Genomic DNA, 15,039 nt, shown 5'->3' on the forward strand with positions numbered 1-15,039 from the left:
AAGGATTCACAATGTTAGAACGGAGATTTAACACCTAAAATACTGGAATCAGGTACACTTCAGCCATCTCTAGACGAGCACCAGATGGTTTGTTAGTTGGAACAATGCTTATTAGAAGTAAATTTTGTGAAATTAAATGTGATTGAGGTATGTGGACTGGCTAGCAATATTATTTCTGCCCCCGTCTTTGTATACACAGAGTCAGAGAATATATTAGCCTTAATAATCTCATTTTGGAAGAGTAGGCACCACAGACCCAGGAATCCCAAATAGTTATTTGTTTTGCCATTTAATGGAGAATTTTATTATCTGATAAGACCTCTGTGAAATAGGCACTCTCCCGTTCCTGCCCATGAAGGGGTCAGGGAAAATTTCCTGCTTCACTGCCTATGTTACCCAAAAATTCATATGTTCCCCAAAATTCATATGTTGCAAGTTTATGTTCCCCAAAATTCATATGTTGCAAGATAACCCCCAATACAACAGTATTGTTAGGTCATGGGATGAAAACTTCATGAATGGATTAGTGCCATTATAAAGAAGACTCCAGAAACTTTATTCATTCTGCCATATGGAGACACAACAAATGGAATGCTGTCTATGAACCAGAATGTAGGCTCTCACCAGATACCAAATCTGCCAGTAGTGCCTGGATATTGAACTTTCTCACCTCCAGAACTATGAGAAATAAATAATCTGTTGTTTATAAGCAACCTAGTCTATGGTATTTTGTTATAGCAACCAAATACAGTAGGACAATTATATGTTGCACTTTGTACAAATAACAAATGTTTTTGTGTAAGTGAAGCCAGTTGGGCAATAGGAAACAGAAGAAAGTGGATGGAGTGGTAAGAAAGCAAAAGAGAGAGGGGCCTATAGACCTGGGCAAATACTCTGGAGTTAGGAAATAAAGGTCTAGAGAAAAAGAAAGTCTTGAGGGAATGTTTAATATCTTTTGCTGAACTCAGTGAGATCTTAAACACAAGCATGAAAAAAGTGAACGCATTTGTCTCAATAAAAAGATTGTTGTAAATATAAGAAAAGAATGGGAGGCATGCATTGTCGTAAGTATGCTTATGAGTAGCAAGGGCAAACTGAAAGTCTTTGGGGTCAAACTGATTGGGGGCTTGCAAATGAAAGAACATTGATTAAAATAGCATGAATGTTAGAGGAAAACAAAAGAAAGAAACTAGGTAAATATAGACTTCAGTGGAATAAGAGCTGGGAATGTTATAAACAAACATACAAAGAATTTTTTGTCTCAACACATAACATACGTGCTCGGCATAGACACTAACAGTAATATTATTAGAATAAAGAAAAGAATTTATGTGTATGATTCCACTCCTGGGATCATTTTAGCCGTGATTATAAAATATTTTGCATCAAAATTACAATCAGATATTTCTAATTGTCTTATTTTCTGAAGAATATCAAGGTCAAAAGTGGTCAAACCATGTATCTCACAAGGGTCAACCAATTCCTAAGTGAAACTAATGACTATGAAAAACATAATAAATATAGTCTATAATAGAATTGAGAATATATGTACATATGGCATATAAACATATATAGTTTTTTTTAAAAGCTAAAAATTAAGATCCTTCTTTGTGCCAAGTACTCTTATTTCATTTTATGCTTGTAATGATATAATATGATAGTTATTACTCACACTACTTTACTGGTGAGAAAACTGAGGCTCACAAACAATAACTGACTTGCTAAAGTCTGCACAGTAAGAAAGTGGCAGAACTAGAATTCAAACCCATAGGCATGAGTCTGAACTCTGAAACATATATCCTTAAATAATATAATTCATTATTGCTCTAAAATAGAACGTTGTCTTCAATGTGGAAATGGGAAAACTGTCTCAGGATACATATCCAAGATTTATCTGTGCCTGAGGAGGCTGACTACTGAGATCAATAAATTCTAGTCAACTCCCTCATTCTAGCAAAGAAACTCTGAATAGACACAGGTCAAATGACAAAAATCATAAAACCAATAGGAGGCATAACCAAGATTTAAATTCTAGTCTTCTATTTCCACCTCCAGGGTTGCTTTCATACCAGGCTGCCTCAGTTACATTGGTTGCAAAATTTTACCCAAAAGGTGCAAAAGTGTATTATAAAATCAACAATGACAAATGCAAGCACTTCATTTCATGGTGAGTCTGAAATGGAACATGTACACAGATCCAAATTCAAGTTCCTGTCATCGATCATCGATGTTATTCTTTACATAGCAAAGGTTGGTTAAAAAATAAATCAATAAAAATAAATGCACAGAAGCCACAGGTTTGCCACACTTTATTTATCAGGCTAAACACCATTCATATTAGCACCTCTCACAGGATCTTGTTCAGAGTGTTAACACAGCATATGCTCAATGGTTACTTGATCAATCAATGAGTTAAGCCAGCATGAATACTAAACAGGAACAGACAGGGAAGGTCAAAACTTGAGTATGCATTCAGAGAATATCATATTGCGAAAAGAGGTAATCCCAACATTTTTCAGTTTGGGTTCTCAGAGTGGGGAAAAATGATAGGGTATTAATAATTGGTTGTCTATATCTAAGTCATAGGCTAAGGATAATCTCATTGCTTGTCATTTAGTAAATATGTATGGAGCACTTACTCCTTGCAAGGCCCAGTGCCCCATATTGGAGAGAATGCATGCATTAGTAAGAAAGTGTGGAAGTGAATTTTATGTGTCGATTTGGCTGGGCCAAAGTGTCTAGATATTTGGTGAAAGATTATTCTGGGTGTGTCTGTGAGGATGTTGCTGAATGAGATTAACCTATGCATTGGTAGACTGAGGAAAGCAGATTCCTTCCCCAGTGTCGGTGAGCCTCATCTAATCCACTGGAGGCCTGAAAAGAACCGAAGGCTGAGCAAGACAGAATTTTCTCTCTGCCTAAAGGTCTCTGAGCTGGGACATCTGTCTTCTCCTCCCTTCAGACTCTGAGTGGAACTTACACCATCAGGACTCCTGGTTCTCAAGCCTTTGGCCTGCAGATTTTGAGACTTTTTAGCCACCATGAGCCAGTTCCTCTGTGTGCGTGTGTGTGTGTGTGTGTGTGTGTGTGTGTGTGTGTGTAATTTCTGTTCAACTAGAGTGCCCTGGCTAACAAAAGAAGTCTCTGCCCCCAAGATTACCTTGATGAAAACAGTCAAGTACAATAAAAAGACACATTATATAATTATTTAGTAAATTCTACCAGAGAAATACAGGCAAAAGACCTATGAGAGAGAAAAAGAAAGACAGAGAGAGAGAGATCAGGTTCATTAGGGAGTTTCAGGATATTTGGTTTTTGTTACATTTCTTCAAATGTTTCTAGAACAGGCAGAAGATTAATCAATACACATAAACACATGTTTCAATACCTGATTTCCTTTGGATGAATCTAAATTTCTTCAAGATCGTGGCCATGGAGAACAGAGTTTGTCCTGACTGGCCTAGTACTGAGAAATACAAATAAGAAAGAAGGACTTCTGTTTATCTGGGTCCTGAGATGATTGCATTCATCCACAAAACAAGAAAAGTCAACTCAGAGCTTTCAGGTTGTTGCCTGGCTCTTGGAGAATGAGACTATGTTTTTGAGTCAGACAGAGACATGTTTGAGTTTTGGCTCTGCTACAATTTTATGCCATCCTGTACAGTGGCTAGTTTATTTAAACACCCTATGCCTTAATGAAAGGAAGGAATTGTAATTATTGTATAGGGTTGCTGTGAGAACTAAATATAATAATAAATACATGCAATATACATAATACCATGCCTGGCTTTGACAAAATTCAACAGCCCTTCATGCTAAAAACTCTCAGTAAGGTTGGTATTGGTGGAACGTATCTCAAAATAATAAGGGCTATTTATGACAAACCTACAGCCAATATCATACCAAATGGGCAAAAACTGGAAGCATTCCCTTTGAAAACTGGCACAAGACAGGGATGCCCTCTCTCACCTATTCAACATAGTGTTGGAAGTGCCGGCGAGGGCAATCAGGCAGGAGAAAGAAATAAAGGGCATTCAATTAGGAAAAGAGGAAGTCAAGTTGTCCCTGTTTGCAGATGACATGATTGTATATTTAGAAAACCCCATGATCTCAGCCCAAAATCTCCTTAAGCTGATAAGGAACTTCAGCAAAGTCTCAGGATACAAAATCAATGTGCAAAAATCACAAGCATTCTTTTTTTTTTTTTTTTTTTTTTTTGAGGTGGATTCTTGCTCTGTCGCCCAGGCTGGAGTGCAGTGGCCAGATCTCAGCTCAATGCAAGCTCCGCCTCCCAGGTTTATGCCATTCTCCTGCCTCAGCCTCCCAAGTAGCTGGGACTACAGGCACCCGCCACCTTGCCTGGCTAGTTTTTTGTATTTTTTAGTAGAGACAGGGACAAGCATTCTTATACACCAATAACAAACAAACAGAGAGCCAAATCATGAGTGAACTCCCATTCACAATTGCTTCAAATAGAATAAAATACCTAGGAATCCAACTTACAAGGGATGTGAAGGACCTCTTCAAGGAGAACTACAAACTACTGCTCAATGAAATAAAAGAGGACACAAACAAATGAAAGAATATTCCATGCTCATGGATAAGAAGAATAAATATTGTGAAAAAGGCCATACTGCCCAAGGTAATTTATAGATTCAATGGCATCCCCATCAAGCTACCAATGACGTTCTTCACAGAATTGGAAAAAACTGCTTTAAAGTTCATATGGAACCAAAAAAGAGCCCACATTGCCAAGACAATCCTAAGCAAAAAGAACAAAGCTGGAGGCATCACACTACCTGACTTCAAACTATACTACAAGGCTACAGTAACCAAAACAGCATGGTACTGGTACCAAAACAGAGATATAGACCAATGGAACAGAAGAGAGCCCTCAGAAATAATACCACACATCTACAACCATCTGATATTTGACAAACCTGACAAAAACAAGAAACGGGGAAAGGATTCCCTATTTAATAAATGGTGCTGGGAAAACTGGCTAGCCATATGTAGAAAGCTGAAACTGGATTCCTTCCTTACACCTTATTCGAAAATTAATTCAAGATGGATTAGAGACTTAAATGTTAGACCTAAAACCATAAAAACCCTAGAAGAAAACCTAGGCAATACCATTCAGGACATGGGCATGGGCAAGCACTTCATGTCCAAAACACCAAAAGCAATGGCAACAAAAGCCAAAATTGACAAATGGGATCTAATTAAACTAAAGAGCTTCTGCACAGCAAAAGAAACTACCATCAGAGTGAACAGGCAACCTACAGAATGGGAGAAAATTTTTGCAATCTACTCATCTGACAAAGGGCTAATATCCAGAACCTACAAAGAACTCAAACAAATTTACAAGAAAAAACCAAACAACCCCATCAAAAAGTGGGCAAAGGATATGAACAGACACTTCTCAAAAGAAGACATTTATGCAGCCAACAGACACATGAAAAAAATGCTCATCATCACTCGCCATCAGAGAAATGCAAATCAAAACCACAATGAGATGCCATCTTACACCAGTTAGAATGGCGATCATTAAAAACTCAGGAAACAACAGGTGCTGGAAAGGATGTGGAGAAATAGGAACACTTTTACACTGTTGGTGGGACTGCAAATTAGTTCAAACATTGTGAAAAACGGTGTGGTGATTCCTCAAGGATCTAGAACTAGAAATACCATTTGACCCAGCCATCCCATTACTGGGTATGTACCCAATGGATTATAAATCATGCTGCTATAAAGACACCTGCACACATACGTTTATTGCGGCACTATTCACAATAGCAAAGACTTGGAACCAACCCAAATGTCTATCAATGACAGACTGGATTAAGAAAATGTGGCACATATACACCATGGAATACTATGCAGCCATAAAAAAGGATGAGTTCGTGTCCTTTATAGGGACATGGATGCAGCTAGAAACCATCATTCTCAGCAAACTATTGCAAGAACAGAAAACCAAACACCGCATGCTCTCACTCATAGGTGGAAATTGAACAAGGAGAACACTTGGACACAGGAAGGGGAACATCACACACTGGAGCCTGTTGTGGGGTAGGGGGAGGGATAGCATTAGGAGATATACCTAATGTCAATGGCGAGTTAATGGGTGCAGCACACCAACATGGCACATGTATACATATGTAACAAACCTGCACGTTGTGCACATGTACCCTAGAACTTAAAGTATAATAAAAAATTAATTAATTAAAAAAAAAATACAGTGCCTGGTACAGAACAAACGTTGTAATAGTCTACAAGGGCTGTTCAAATGCTTTGACACATACACACACAAATTTTTGGCATCTTTAATCTAAAATTTTAGGAAGATAAGGAAAACATATCTACTTTGAGCTTTATCTTAATACCTTAGAATCTGCAGGTAGAAATATCCCATATCATTTAGTCTGAGATGATATTAGAAATCATTTCACCAAAAGATAAGGACCAGGCATAAAATATGACCCTAAATTCATACTTACTAACTCTCTTGATACTCTTAACTACAACGCCAATGTCTGCTCTTGACGTCAACCAATATTGAAAGTAGAGGCAGCCAAATTCAAACTTGCTGTGCTGCCTTAACCAATGATGTGCTTCCCCATCCAAGTTTTTCTTGTTACCAATTAGAGGATGAATTCTAGTCCATGCTCAGACTGATCAATAAACAAAGGACTAGCAGTCATTTTGGGTACTAATCTTTCATTGCCACAGAAATTATAAAATCAGTTCCACACAAAAAAAGAGACAAGAGTCAATGGAGTCTAGATTGGGAGTTTTACATGATCTCTCTCAGCCAGCTTCAGAATTCCTTTCCTTGGCAGTACTCTGGCATTCAGAGAACAAATTATCGTGATTGTGTGGCAACAGAAAGGACAAAAAGGCATGGGGTGGGGTCACTTAGTAAGAGCTTGACAGTCTGCCAAGTCCACCAGAAGCTGGGACCTTGTACTTACTAATATATTCAGTATCCTGATTGTAAGTGATTTTTTTTGTCTTCAGTCGAAAGTAATCAATTTTATCTTCATTAAATGCCAGAGGGTTGAGACTGTAATTGTAAGCATTACATCATGCAGGGAAGGACAATGGATTAAGATCTAAACCTAGACTTTTAGCAGCCAGCTCAAAAGTAGGAAAGAAAGTTAATGTTGATGAAGAGACACTCCCTCTAAAGGAGCAACAAATACATGCAGGTGCTTTTAATTCACCATTATCCCTTTTTTCCCTCACATGGGATGGAATCACTTTGGTTATTGGAACAAACCACATCCTAGTTTCAGACAGTAAGACTAGACTACACTAAACCCATTTTTAAAAATTCAATATCATATATTTTTCAGATGACAGGAGAAATTACTAAAATTCTGTTAGTAGCCTCAGAAGCTACTTAGCCTCCCCAGTGTATTCATGTGTTCCCCAAGAAACGAGTTTGTAGCTCATACCCAGCTAGAATAGACCTTCACTTCCAGTTCTTCAAGGTGATTTTACCACTCAGGCATTCATCAGAACTGTTCAACTTCACAGCCTGTCTCATGTGTCATGAAATCTTACTATGTGTGTATGTGTGCATGTGTGTGTGTGCATGAGAGAGAGAGAGAACTTTAAAGATTTAGTTGAAAGATTTCTGAATCCTGGATTGATTTTCATAACTTCTGCATTCTTCTTAAGCATCTACTTACAGTAAGATAGTTCCAAACAACAAACTGTGTCAACTGTGTGAGCTTGGTAAAGCTGTTTGCTCACCCTGAAGCACAATTATCAATAGCCTGATGGCTTGATATGACATTAGCTTATTTTTTATTCATCAACTCAGCCTGGCAGCAATGAGAGTATATTTTAATGGATTCCATGGACAAAGGCCATCAGTTTTCCTCGTCATTCTGTGGTGCTGAATTCTGCCACTCTCTCCAGACCTCTTCTCCTGTCTCCCAAATCCTGGCGGATTTCCAACAGGGAAAGCCCAAGGCAATGAATCTCAAACTTTAATAGACATCATTATCACCTGGAGAGCTTGTCAAAACACAGATTCCTGGGCTTTGCCCACAGAGATTCTGGTTCAGTAGGTCTGGGATGGGCCCAGTAATTAGCTTTTCTAAAAAGCTTCCAGTTGGTGCTAAAGTTGCTAGTGGTTCGGCAACCACTGCTTAAGGCATCCTGAGGACACGGGGAAAGTTGATAAGTACTTGCTGCCTTCCTTTAGGAAACATAGCTCTCATGACCTAGAAATTGTCTTTGTCTATCTTTATTTCAGCCTCACACTGTCTTGATTATCGTAGCTTTATAATGAGCCCTGAGGGCAAATATATGTCTTTCAAACTTACTCTTCTTTTTCAAAGATAGTTTGCCTCTTGAAGGTCCTTTGCATTTTCATATCAATTTTAGGATTAGTTTGTCAAATTTTGCAAGCATTTTTAAAAGCCTATTGAGGTATTGATTGAGATTCTGTTGAATTATAGACCAATTTAAGGAAAATTTATATCTTCACAATGTTAAATTTATCCAATTCACAAATGAGGTTTCCATTTATTTCTGCCCTCTTTAATTTCTTACAGCAATGTTTTATAGTTTTCAGAGTTCAAATCTTTTTTTTTTTTGAGACGGAGTCTCGCTCTGTCACCCAGGCTGGAGTGCAGTGGCCGGATCTCAGCTCACTGCAAGCGCCGCCTCCCGGGTTTACGCCATTCTCCTGCCTCAGCCTCCCGAGTAGCTGGGACTACAGGCGCCCGCCACCTCGCCCGGCTAAGTTTTTTTTTTTTTTTTGTATTTTTAGTAGAGACGGGGTTTCACTGTGTTAGCCAGGATGATCTCGATCTCCTGACCTCGTGATCCACCCGTCTCGGCCTCCCAAAGTGCTGGGATTACAGGCTTGAGCCACCGCGCCCAGCCCAGAGTTCAAATCTTGAGCCACTTTTGTCAGGTTTGTTCCTAAGTACTTCATAATTACTTTTTCTGATATTATAAATATAGTTATACATATTTTATAACTTTTAATTTCCCATTGCTGCTTGCATACAGTGGTCTGTAGTTTTGTTTTCTTGGAATGTCTTTGTCTGGTTTTGGATAGAGTAGCACTGGTCTCAGGGGGAGTTGGAAAATATTTATTCCTCTTCAATTTCCTGGAAAAGTTTACGCAGAATTAGAATTACTTTCTCCTTAAATATTGGGTACGATTCTCCAGGGAAGCAATCAGAGCTTGAAATACGTTTTGCAGGATAACTTTTAACTGTCAACTTAATTTCTTTAATAGATATACAGCTACTAAGATTATCAATTTCTTCCTGAATGAACTTTGGTAGATTGTGTCATATAAGTAATTTGTTCTGTTTATCTAAGTTGTCAAATTTATTGGCCTGAGTTTTTCATCATATTATCTTATTATCCTTTTACTATCTGTGGAATGTATAATGATGTCACCTTTCTCATTTCTGTGTTCTGTTATTAGATGAATAAATGTTATATCAAAGTTATGTATTTTTGGGTGCTACATATAAGGTATCAAAAAAAGAAAATTGTTTGTTTCTTCTTGATAAATTCCTAATCAGTCTGGCCAGTGGTTTATCAATCTTACTGATCTGCATAATAACAAGTTTTGGGTGTTATTAGATTTTTTTGGTTTTGTTTTTCTGTTTTCTACTTTATTGATTTCAGCTCTGGTCTTTATTACTTACTTTCTTCTGCTTATTTTGGATTTATTTGCTCTTCCTTTTCTAGTTTCTTCAGGTAAGAACTGAGGTCACTGGTTTGAGATCTTTTCTAATATAGGTCTATACTATTGTAAATTTTCCTCTAAATACTGCTGTTGTTGCATCTCAAAATTTTGAAATGTGTATTTAATTTAGTCAAACACTTTCTAATTTCTATTTTGATTTCTTATTTGACCCTGGTTCATTTAGAAGTATGGTATTAGTTACCAAATATTTGGGGATTTGCCAGATATCTTTTGCTATTGATTTCAAATTTAATTCCATTGTAGTTACAGAATATATTTTGTATTAGTTGAATTATTTTAAGTCTGTTGAGATTTATTTATGGCCTAGAATATAGCATATCATGCTAATTATTCTGTGTGCTCTTGAAGAAAATGTGTATTCTGCTGCTGTGTTGCGTGTGTGTGTATATATACATATATATGCGTGTGTGTGTTTGTGTGTGTGTGTATGTGTGTGTGTGTGTTGCCCAGGCTGGTCTCGAATTCCTGAGCTCAAGGCCTGCCGAAGTGCTGGAATTAGAGGCATGAGCATCAAGCCTGGCCCCATAAATATTAATTAATTCAAGTTGATTGATAATATTTTGAAGCTTTTCTATATCCTTACTGATATTTTTGTCTGTTTTTTCTATCAGTTATTGAGAAAAAGGTCCTGAAATCTGACTATAACAGTGGATTTATCTGTTTCTATTTGAAGTTATATCAGCATTTTCTTTATGTATTTTAGAGTTCTGATATTAGGTGAATAAATGTTTAAATTTGTTACTTCCTTTTTATCAATTTACATCTATTATTATGAAATAATGTTCTTCATCCCTGGTAGTATTAATATTATTTGCTTTGAAGTCTAATTTACTCAATATGGCCACTCCACTCTCTTTTGATTAATTTAAAATAGTATGTCTTTTTCCATCCTTTTATCTTTTACCTATTTGTATTTTTATACTGAAAGTGGCAATATTTTCTTATAGGCAAGTTATAGTTGGATATTGGTATTTTATTCAATTAGACCATTTTTAACTTTTAGTTGGGGTGTTTAGGCCATTTACGTTTAATATGAATATCTAAGTGATGAGTTTACTCTCTTACCATTTAATTTTTTGCAGATTGAATTAATTTTATTTTATAAGGAATTTAGAAATCATGAGCAAATATTTATACTTCATTAAAAAACAAAGTCTGTACATCATTCAAATTTTAAAAGTCAGCAAGACACTAAAAAAATGTACTAAGTAACATGTTTCGTTTTAGAACAAAATATTATCAGTGGCTCATCATAACTGATATAGGAACACAAAGAAAATGCTAAAAAGATGTAAAACTGAATCTCAAAATGATCCAGTTGGATGAAGGGAGCACCAGTTGTCACCAATGTGGGACTGCCATATATTCTATCAAAGGAAACAAACTACTACTAGGTGATAAAGATAAGTAAATAAATCAACTGGGGAAGAAGAAAAGGAGCCCATGATTCCTGGAATGTTACAGTAAATGGTTTATTTGTTTCTGTTGTTACATGTGTTTTATCTTTCTTCTTTTAAGAAATTAAGTGGATGTGTAAGGGATCCAAGAATATTTCCCAGTTATATCTTATTTTTTCAGTAAGGATAACTTGATATTGAAGAAATAACGATTGATGCTCCCTATCATTTCAGTCACTGAATATACTACCAAAATGATTGGTTTTAGCAACTATAGTATGCTTTGATTTGTTTTCTTTTTAAAAAACTTTAAGTCCAAGAATATTTAAAGAATGAAAGTCTCTTAATTTAAAAAATATACAGTCATCCTTTGGTATCTGACGGCACCCCTCGAACCCCTCCTGTGTACCAAAATTAAGGGATGCTCATGTCCCTATGATTTACTTTTTATTTCTCCCATCTCTGCTTTGTTTTTGCTTTCCTCTTTCAGCCTTCTTTTGGATGAATTGACTTTTCCAATGATTCCATTTTACCACCTTTATGGCATATTATCTACAACTCTTTGTGTTACTATTATAAAGTGGTTGGTTTCAGGTGATGGGTATCAAGATGTACTACCCCCAAATGTAACACCTTAGCATATTAAATATTTAAGTTATATGAATTTAAGAAAACTGCAGAAGCAGGAAGGTCACTGTTCTTCCCCGGCACTTCTCTGAAGCAGATCCTACATCCCTCATGTGAGACGTGCCCTCCCTATACCCAGAGAAAAGAAACATGCTTGCCTCTCATGACAAAACGTCAAGGAGAAAAATCTGAACAAGCAAACCCTGCTAAATTTCCCCCAGTTGACTACCTTTAGATCATACACCCATTGTTCTATTATATTTCTCCATGACTATCCATTCTTCATCAAACCTACTATAAAAATACTCAGGTCTGTTTCTTTGAGTCTTCTTTCCTTATGACGGCTCCTGCATCACGTAACACTTACACCAAGTAAATGTGTACGCTTCTGTGTTGTTAATCTGTTTTTTGTTATAGTGGCCTCAGCTGTGAACCCAGGATGGGTAGAAAAAAAAGATATTTTTCTTCCCCTAAGAGAGTACAGTGGTCTTTAGTCACAGTCTCTCTTCAAGTGATACTACACCATTTCATACATAGTGTAAAACCTTATACGACTATGTTTCCATTTCTTTTCTTACAGACTTTATGCTACTGTTGTCATATATGCTTTGATGTTCATTAATCCTTCTTCTACACCTAATCTGCTGCGAATCCCATCTTGCTTATGTTTCATCTCAGATAATGTAATTTTCATCTGTAGATATTTTATTTTGTCTTTTTATTTCTTCTGTGTCCTGATTTAATCTTTCCTCTAGCCTTTTGAACATGTGTAATGGCTAGAGTTGGCAGAGTTATAATTAGCTCTTTGTTTACTAATTACATCATCTGTGTCATTGACGGGGCAATTATGTGTAATTGATTTTTCTTGGAATTATGGGTATTTATTTTCATGCTTCTTTATATTCATGGTAATATTTGGTTGCATGATAGATATTATGAATTTTATCTTACTGACTGCTAGATATTTTCATATTCCCATATTCTTCGGCTTTGTTCTGGTATATATTTAAGTTACCTGGAAACAGTTTTATCCTTTAGGGTCTAAATTTTTAAGTTTTGTTAGGATCAGAGCAACATTTGGTCTAGGTCTAATTTTTTCTCACTGCTGAAGCAAAACCCTCCTGAGTACGCTACCTGATATCCCGTGAATTACGTGGTTTTATACTCTTTCTGGTGGAAAGAGGAGCTATTCCAAGACCTATGTGATACCAAGGATTTGTCCCTCTAAACCTTTTCAGAGGTTCTTTCTCCAGCCACACACAGGCACTGATCATGATTCAGCAGAAGAGTCAGCAGGAACACTACAGAAATCCAGAGCTCACTCTCTGTTCAGTTTTCTTTTCTCTGGAACTCTTCCTCATGAATTGCAGCTATCTTAGTACCTGCAGACTCTCAGGTCTCTCTCCTCAACTCAGAAAGAGCAATAGTTTCCATTTGCAGCCCTTCTCTCTGCACCTAGGCCTGGAATCTCTCTCCAGGCAGTAAACTGGGGCAATCATAGGCTCACCTAATTTGTTTTCCCTCTCTCACAGGTCATTATCCTTTGTTGTCTGAGGTATAATGTCTTGAAAACTGTTGCTGTATATATCTTATCCAGTTTTTATTTATCTCACATAAAAGAGTAAATTTAGTATCTGTACTTCATCTTAACCACACTGAGAAATCTATTTGTGCTAACTATTCTAGAGGTCTCTAAGTTAAGTTCTTTTTTTCAAGTCATATTGAAAATAGATATATAAGTCAAGAGACTAGCTATCTCTTACCCTTTCTTGTTTGTTTCACATCTGCTCATCTCCAGGTATGTGAAATTACCAATTTTAAAAGAAGGGTTATATCAATTAACTATGCATCCTTTAAATAAAAATAATATTTGTAAATATTTCAATGACATGCAGAAATGTTTATGATAGATGTCATACAAAAATATCATTAAAATTCTATAGATTATAAAGTTAGAATATCTGAAATAAATGTCTTCTGCAAAAATTAATTAAAAGCTGAAATGAAATACGTCAAAATGTGAGCAGTCATATCTAGATGATGAGGTTGTGAGATGTTATTTCTTTTTCTTTAGATATTTTCTGTACTTTGTAAAGTTTTACAGTACACGTATATTACCTTTTTTTGTTGTTGTTTTTTTTTTTTTGAGACAGAGTCTTACTTTTTCACCCAGGCTGGAGTGCAGTGGCGCAATCTCGGCTCACCGCAACCTCCGCCTCCTGGGTTCGAGTGATTCTCCTGCTTCAGCTTCCCAAGTAGCTGGGATTACAGGAGCCTGCCACCACACCCTGCTAATTTTTGTATTTTTAGTAGAGACAGGGTTTCACCATATTGGCCAGGCTGGTCTTAAACTCCTGACCTCAGGTGATCTGCCCCCTCCCAAATTGCTGGGATTACAAGCGTGAACCACTGCACCCAGCCGTACTATCTTTTAAAAAGGCAAAATTGTGTTGTGTTTTTGTTTTCTAAAACTGAGTTGTAGGGAGACAAAAAGTGAGAGAAAATGTTGAGGAAAACATACAGAAGGTCTGAAGTTACTGCTTAGCTATTTCTTTAAGGATCTCACACAAGCTGTTCTTTTCTTGACCCTGGCAGTTATAAAACATAGCCCTTTGTCTCTATGAAGAAGGCCTGGATTATAAAACATCATGAAAAAACAGGAATAGAACATCCAGAATTTGGTGAACATTGTTTTAATCCCACAGTATTAGGAAAAAAGGAACCAATGACATAAAATGTTAATAGTGCTCTCTTCAATCGTGGCTAAAATGTTCTATCTTGTAATAGAGCTCAGGACCGGACTTTCAGAGAAAAGCGATGAAAAGTTTAGAGAGCAGTCATGGCAAAGGGTTCTAGTTAATTAACTCTACTTTCTCTTGATTACCAAATTAACGGAACTCAGTTGGACTATACTATTATTAGTTCAGGTTCCTGCAATGATCTTCGTTTTACAGAGAAGAAAACAGAAGCAGAAGGAACTCCAGATAGTTCATCCATTAATTCACTCAATCAACAAGAATACATTTAGTGTCTATGGAGACAAAGCTCTAAGAGGGGCTGTGTGGTTCAGCTGAAGGAGCACATGATTGTTCTCAGAATCAAACAGGCCTGAGTTCAAAACTTAGCTCTGCCTCCTCAAAAATTATGACCACAGACAACTTTTTAAACTTTGTGACCATCAACTTTCAACAAATCATGAAAACAAATGACATCATAGGAATGTTGTGATCATTAGATAAGTTAAATGCTAAAACCCATAAGTAAAAATAT

The 15,039-nt window shown here is 36.7% G+C and overlaps 1 protein-coding gene across 1 annotated transcript in view; it reads right to left on the reverse strand.

Annotated features, from left to right (window-relative positions):
• LOC105498954 (transmembrane channel like 1) overlaps positions 1-13,043 on the reverse strand; it is a 170,081-nt gene extending 157,038 nt beyond the window's left edge. Inside the window, exon 1 of the mRNA XM_071077413.1 lies at positions 12,904-13,043. Coding sequence (XP_070933514.1) covers positions 12,904-13,043 — 140 coding nt within the window. The remainder of the gene's footprint in view (positions 1-12,903) is intronic.
• Between the last annotated feature and the right edge of the window lie 1,996 nt (positions 13,044-15,039).

Source organism: Macaca nemestrina, chromosome 14, assembly GCF_043159975.1.
Source record: "Macaca nemestrina isolate mMacNem1 chromosome 14, mMacNem.hap1, whole genome shotgun sequence".
Lineage (NCBI taxonomy): Eukaryota > Metazoa > Chordata > Mammalia > Primates > Cercopithecidae > Macaca > Macaca nemestrina.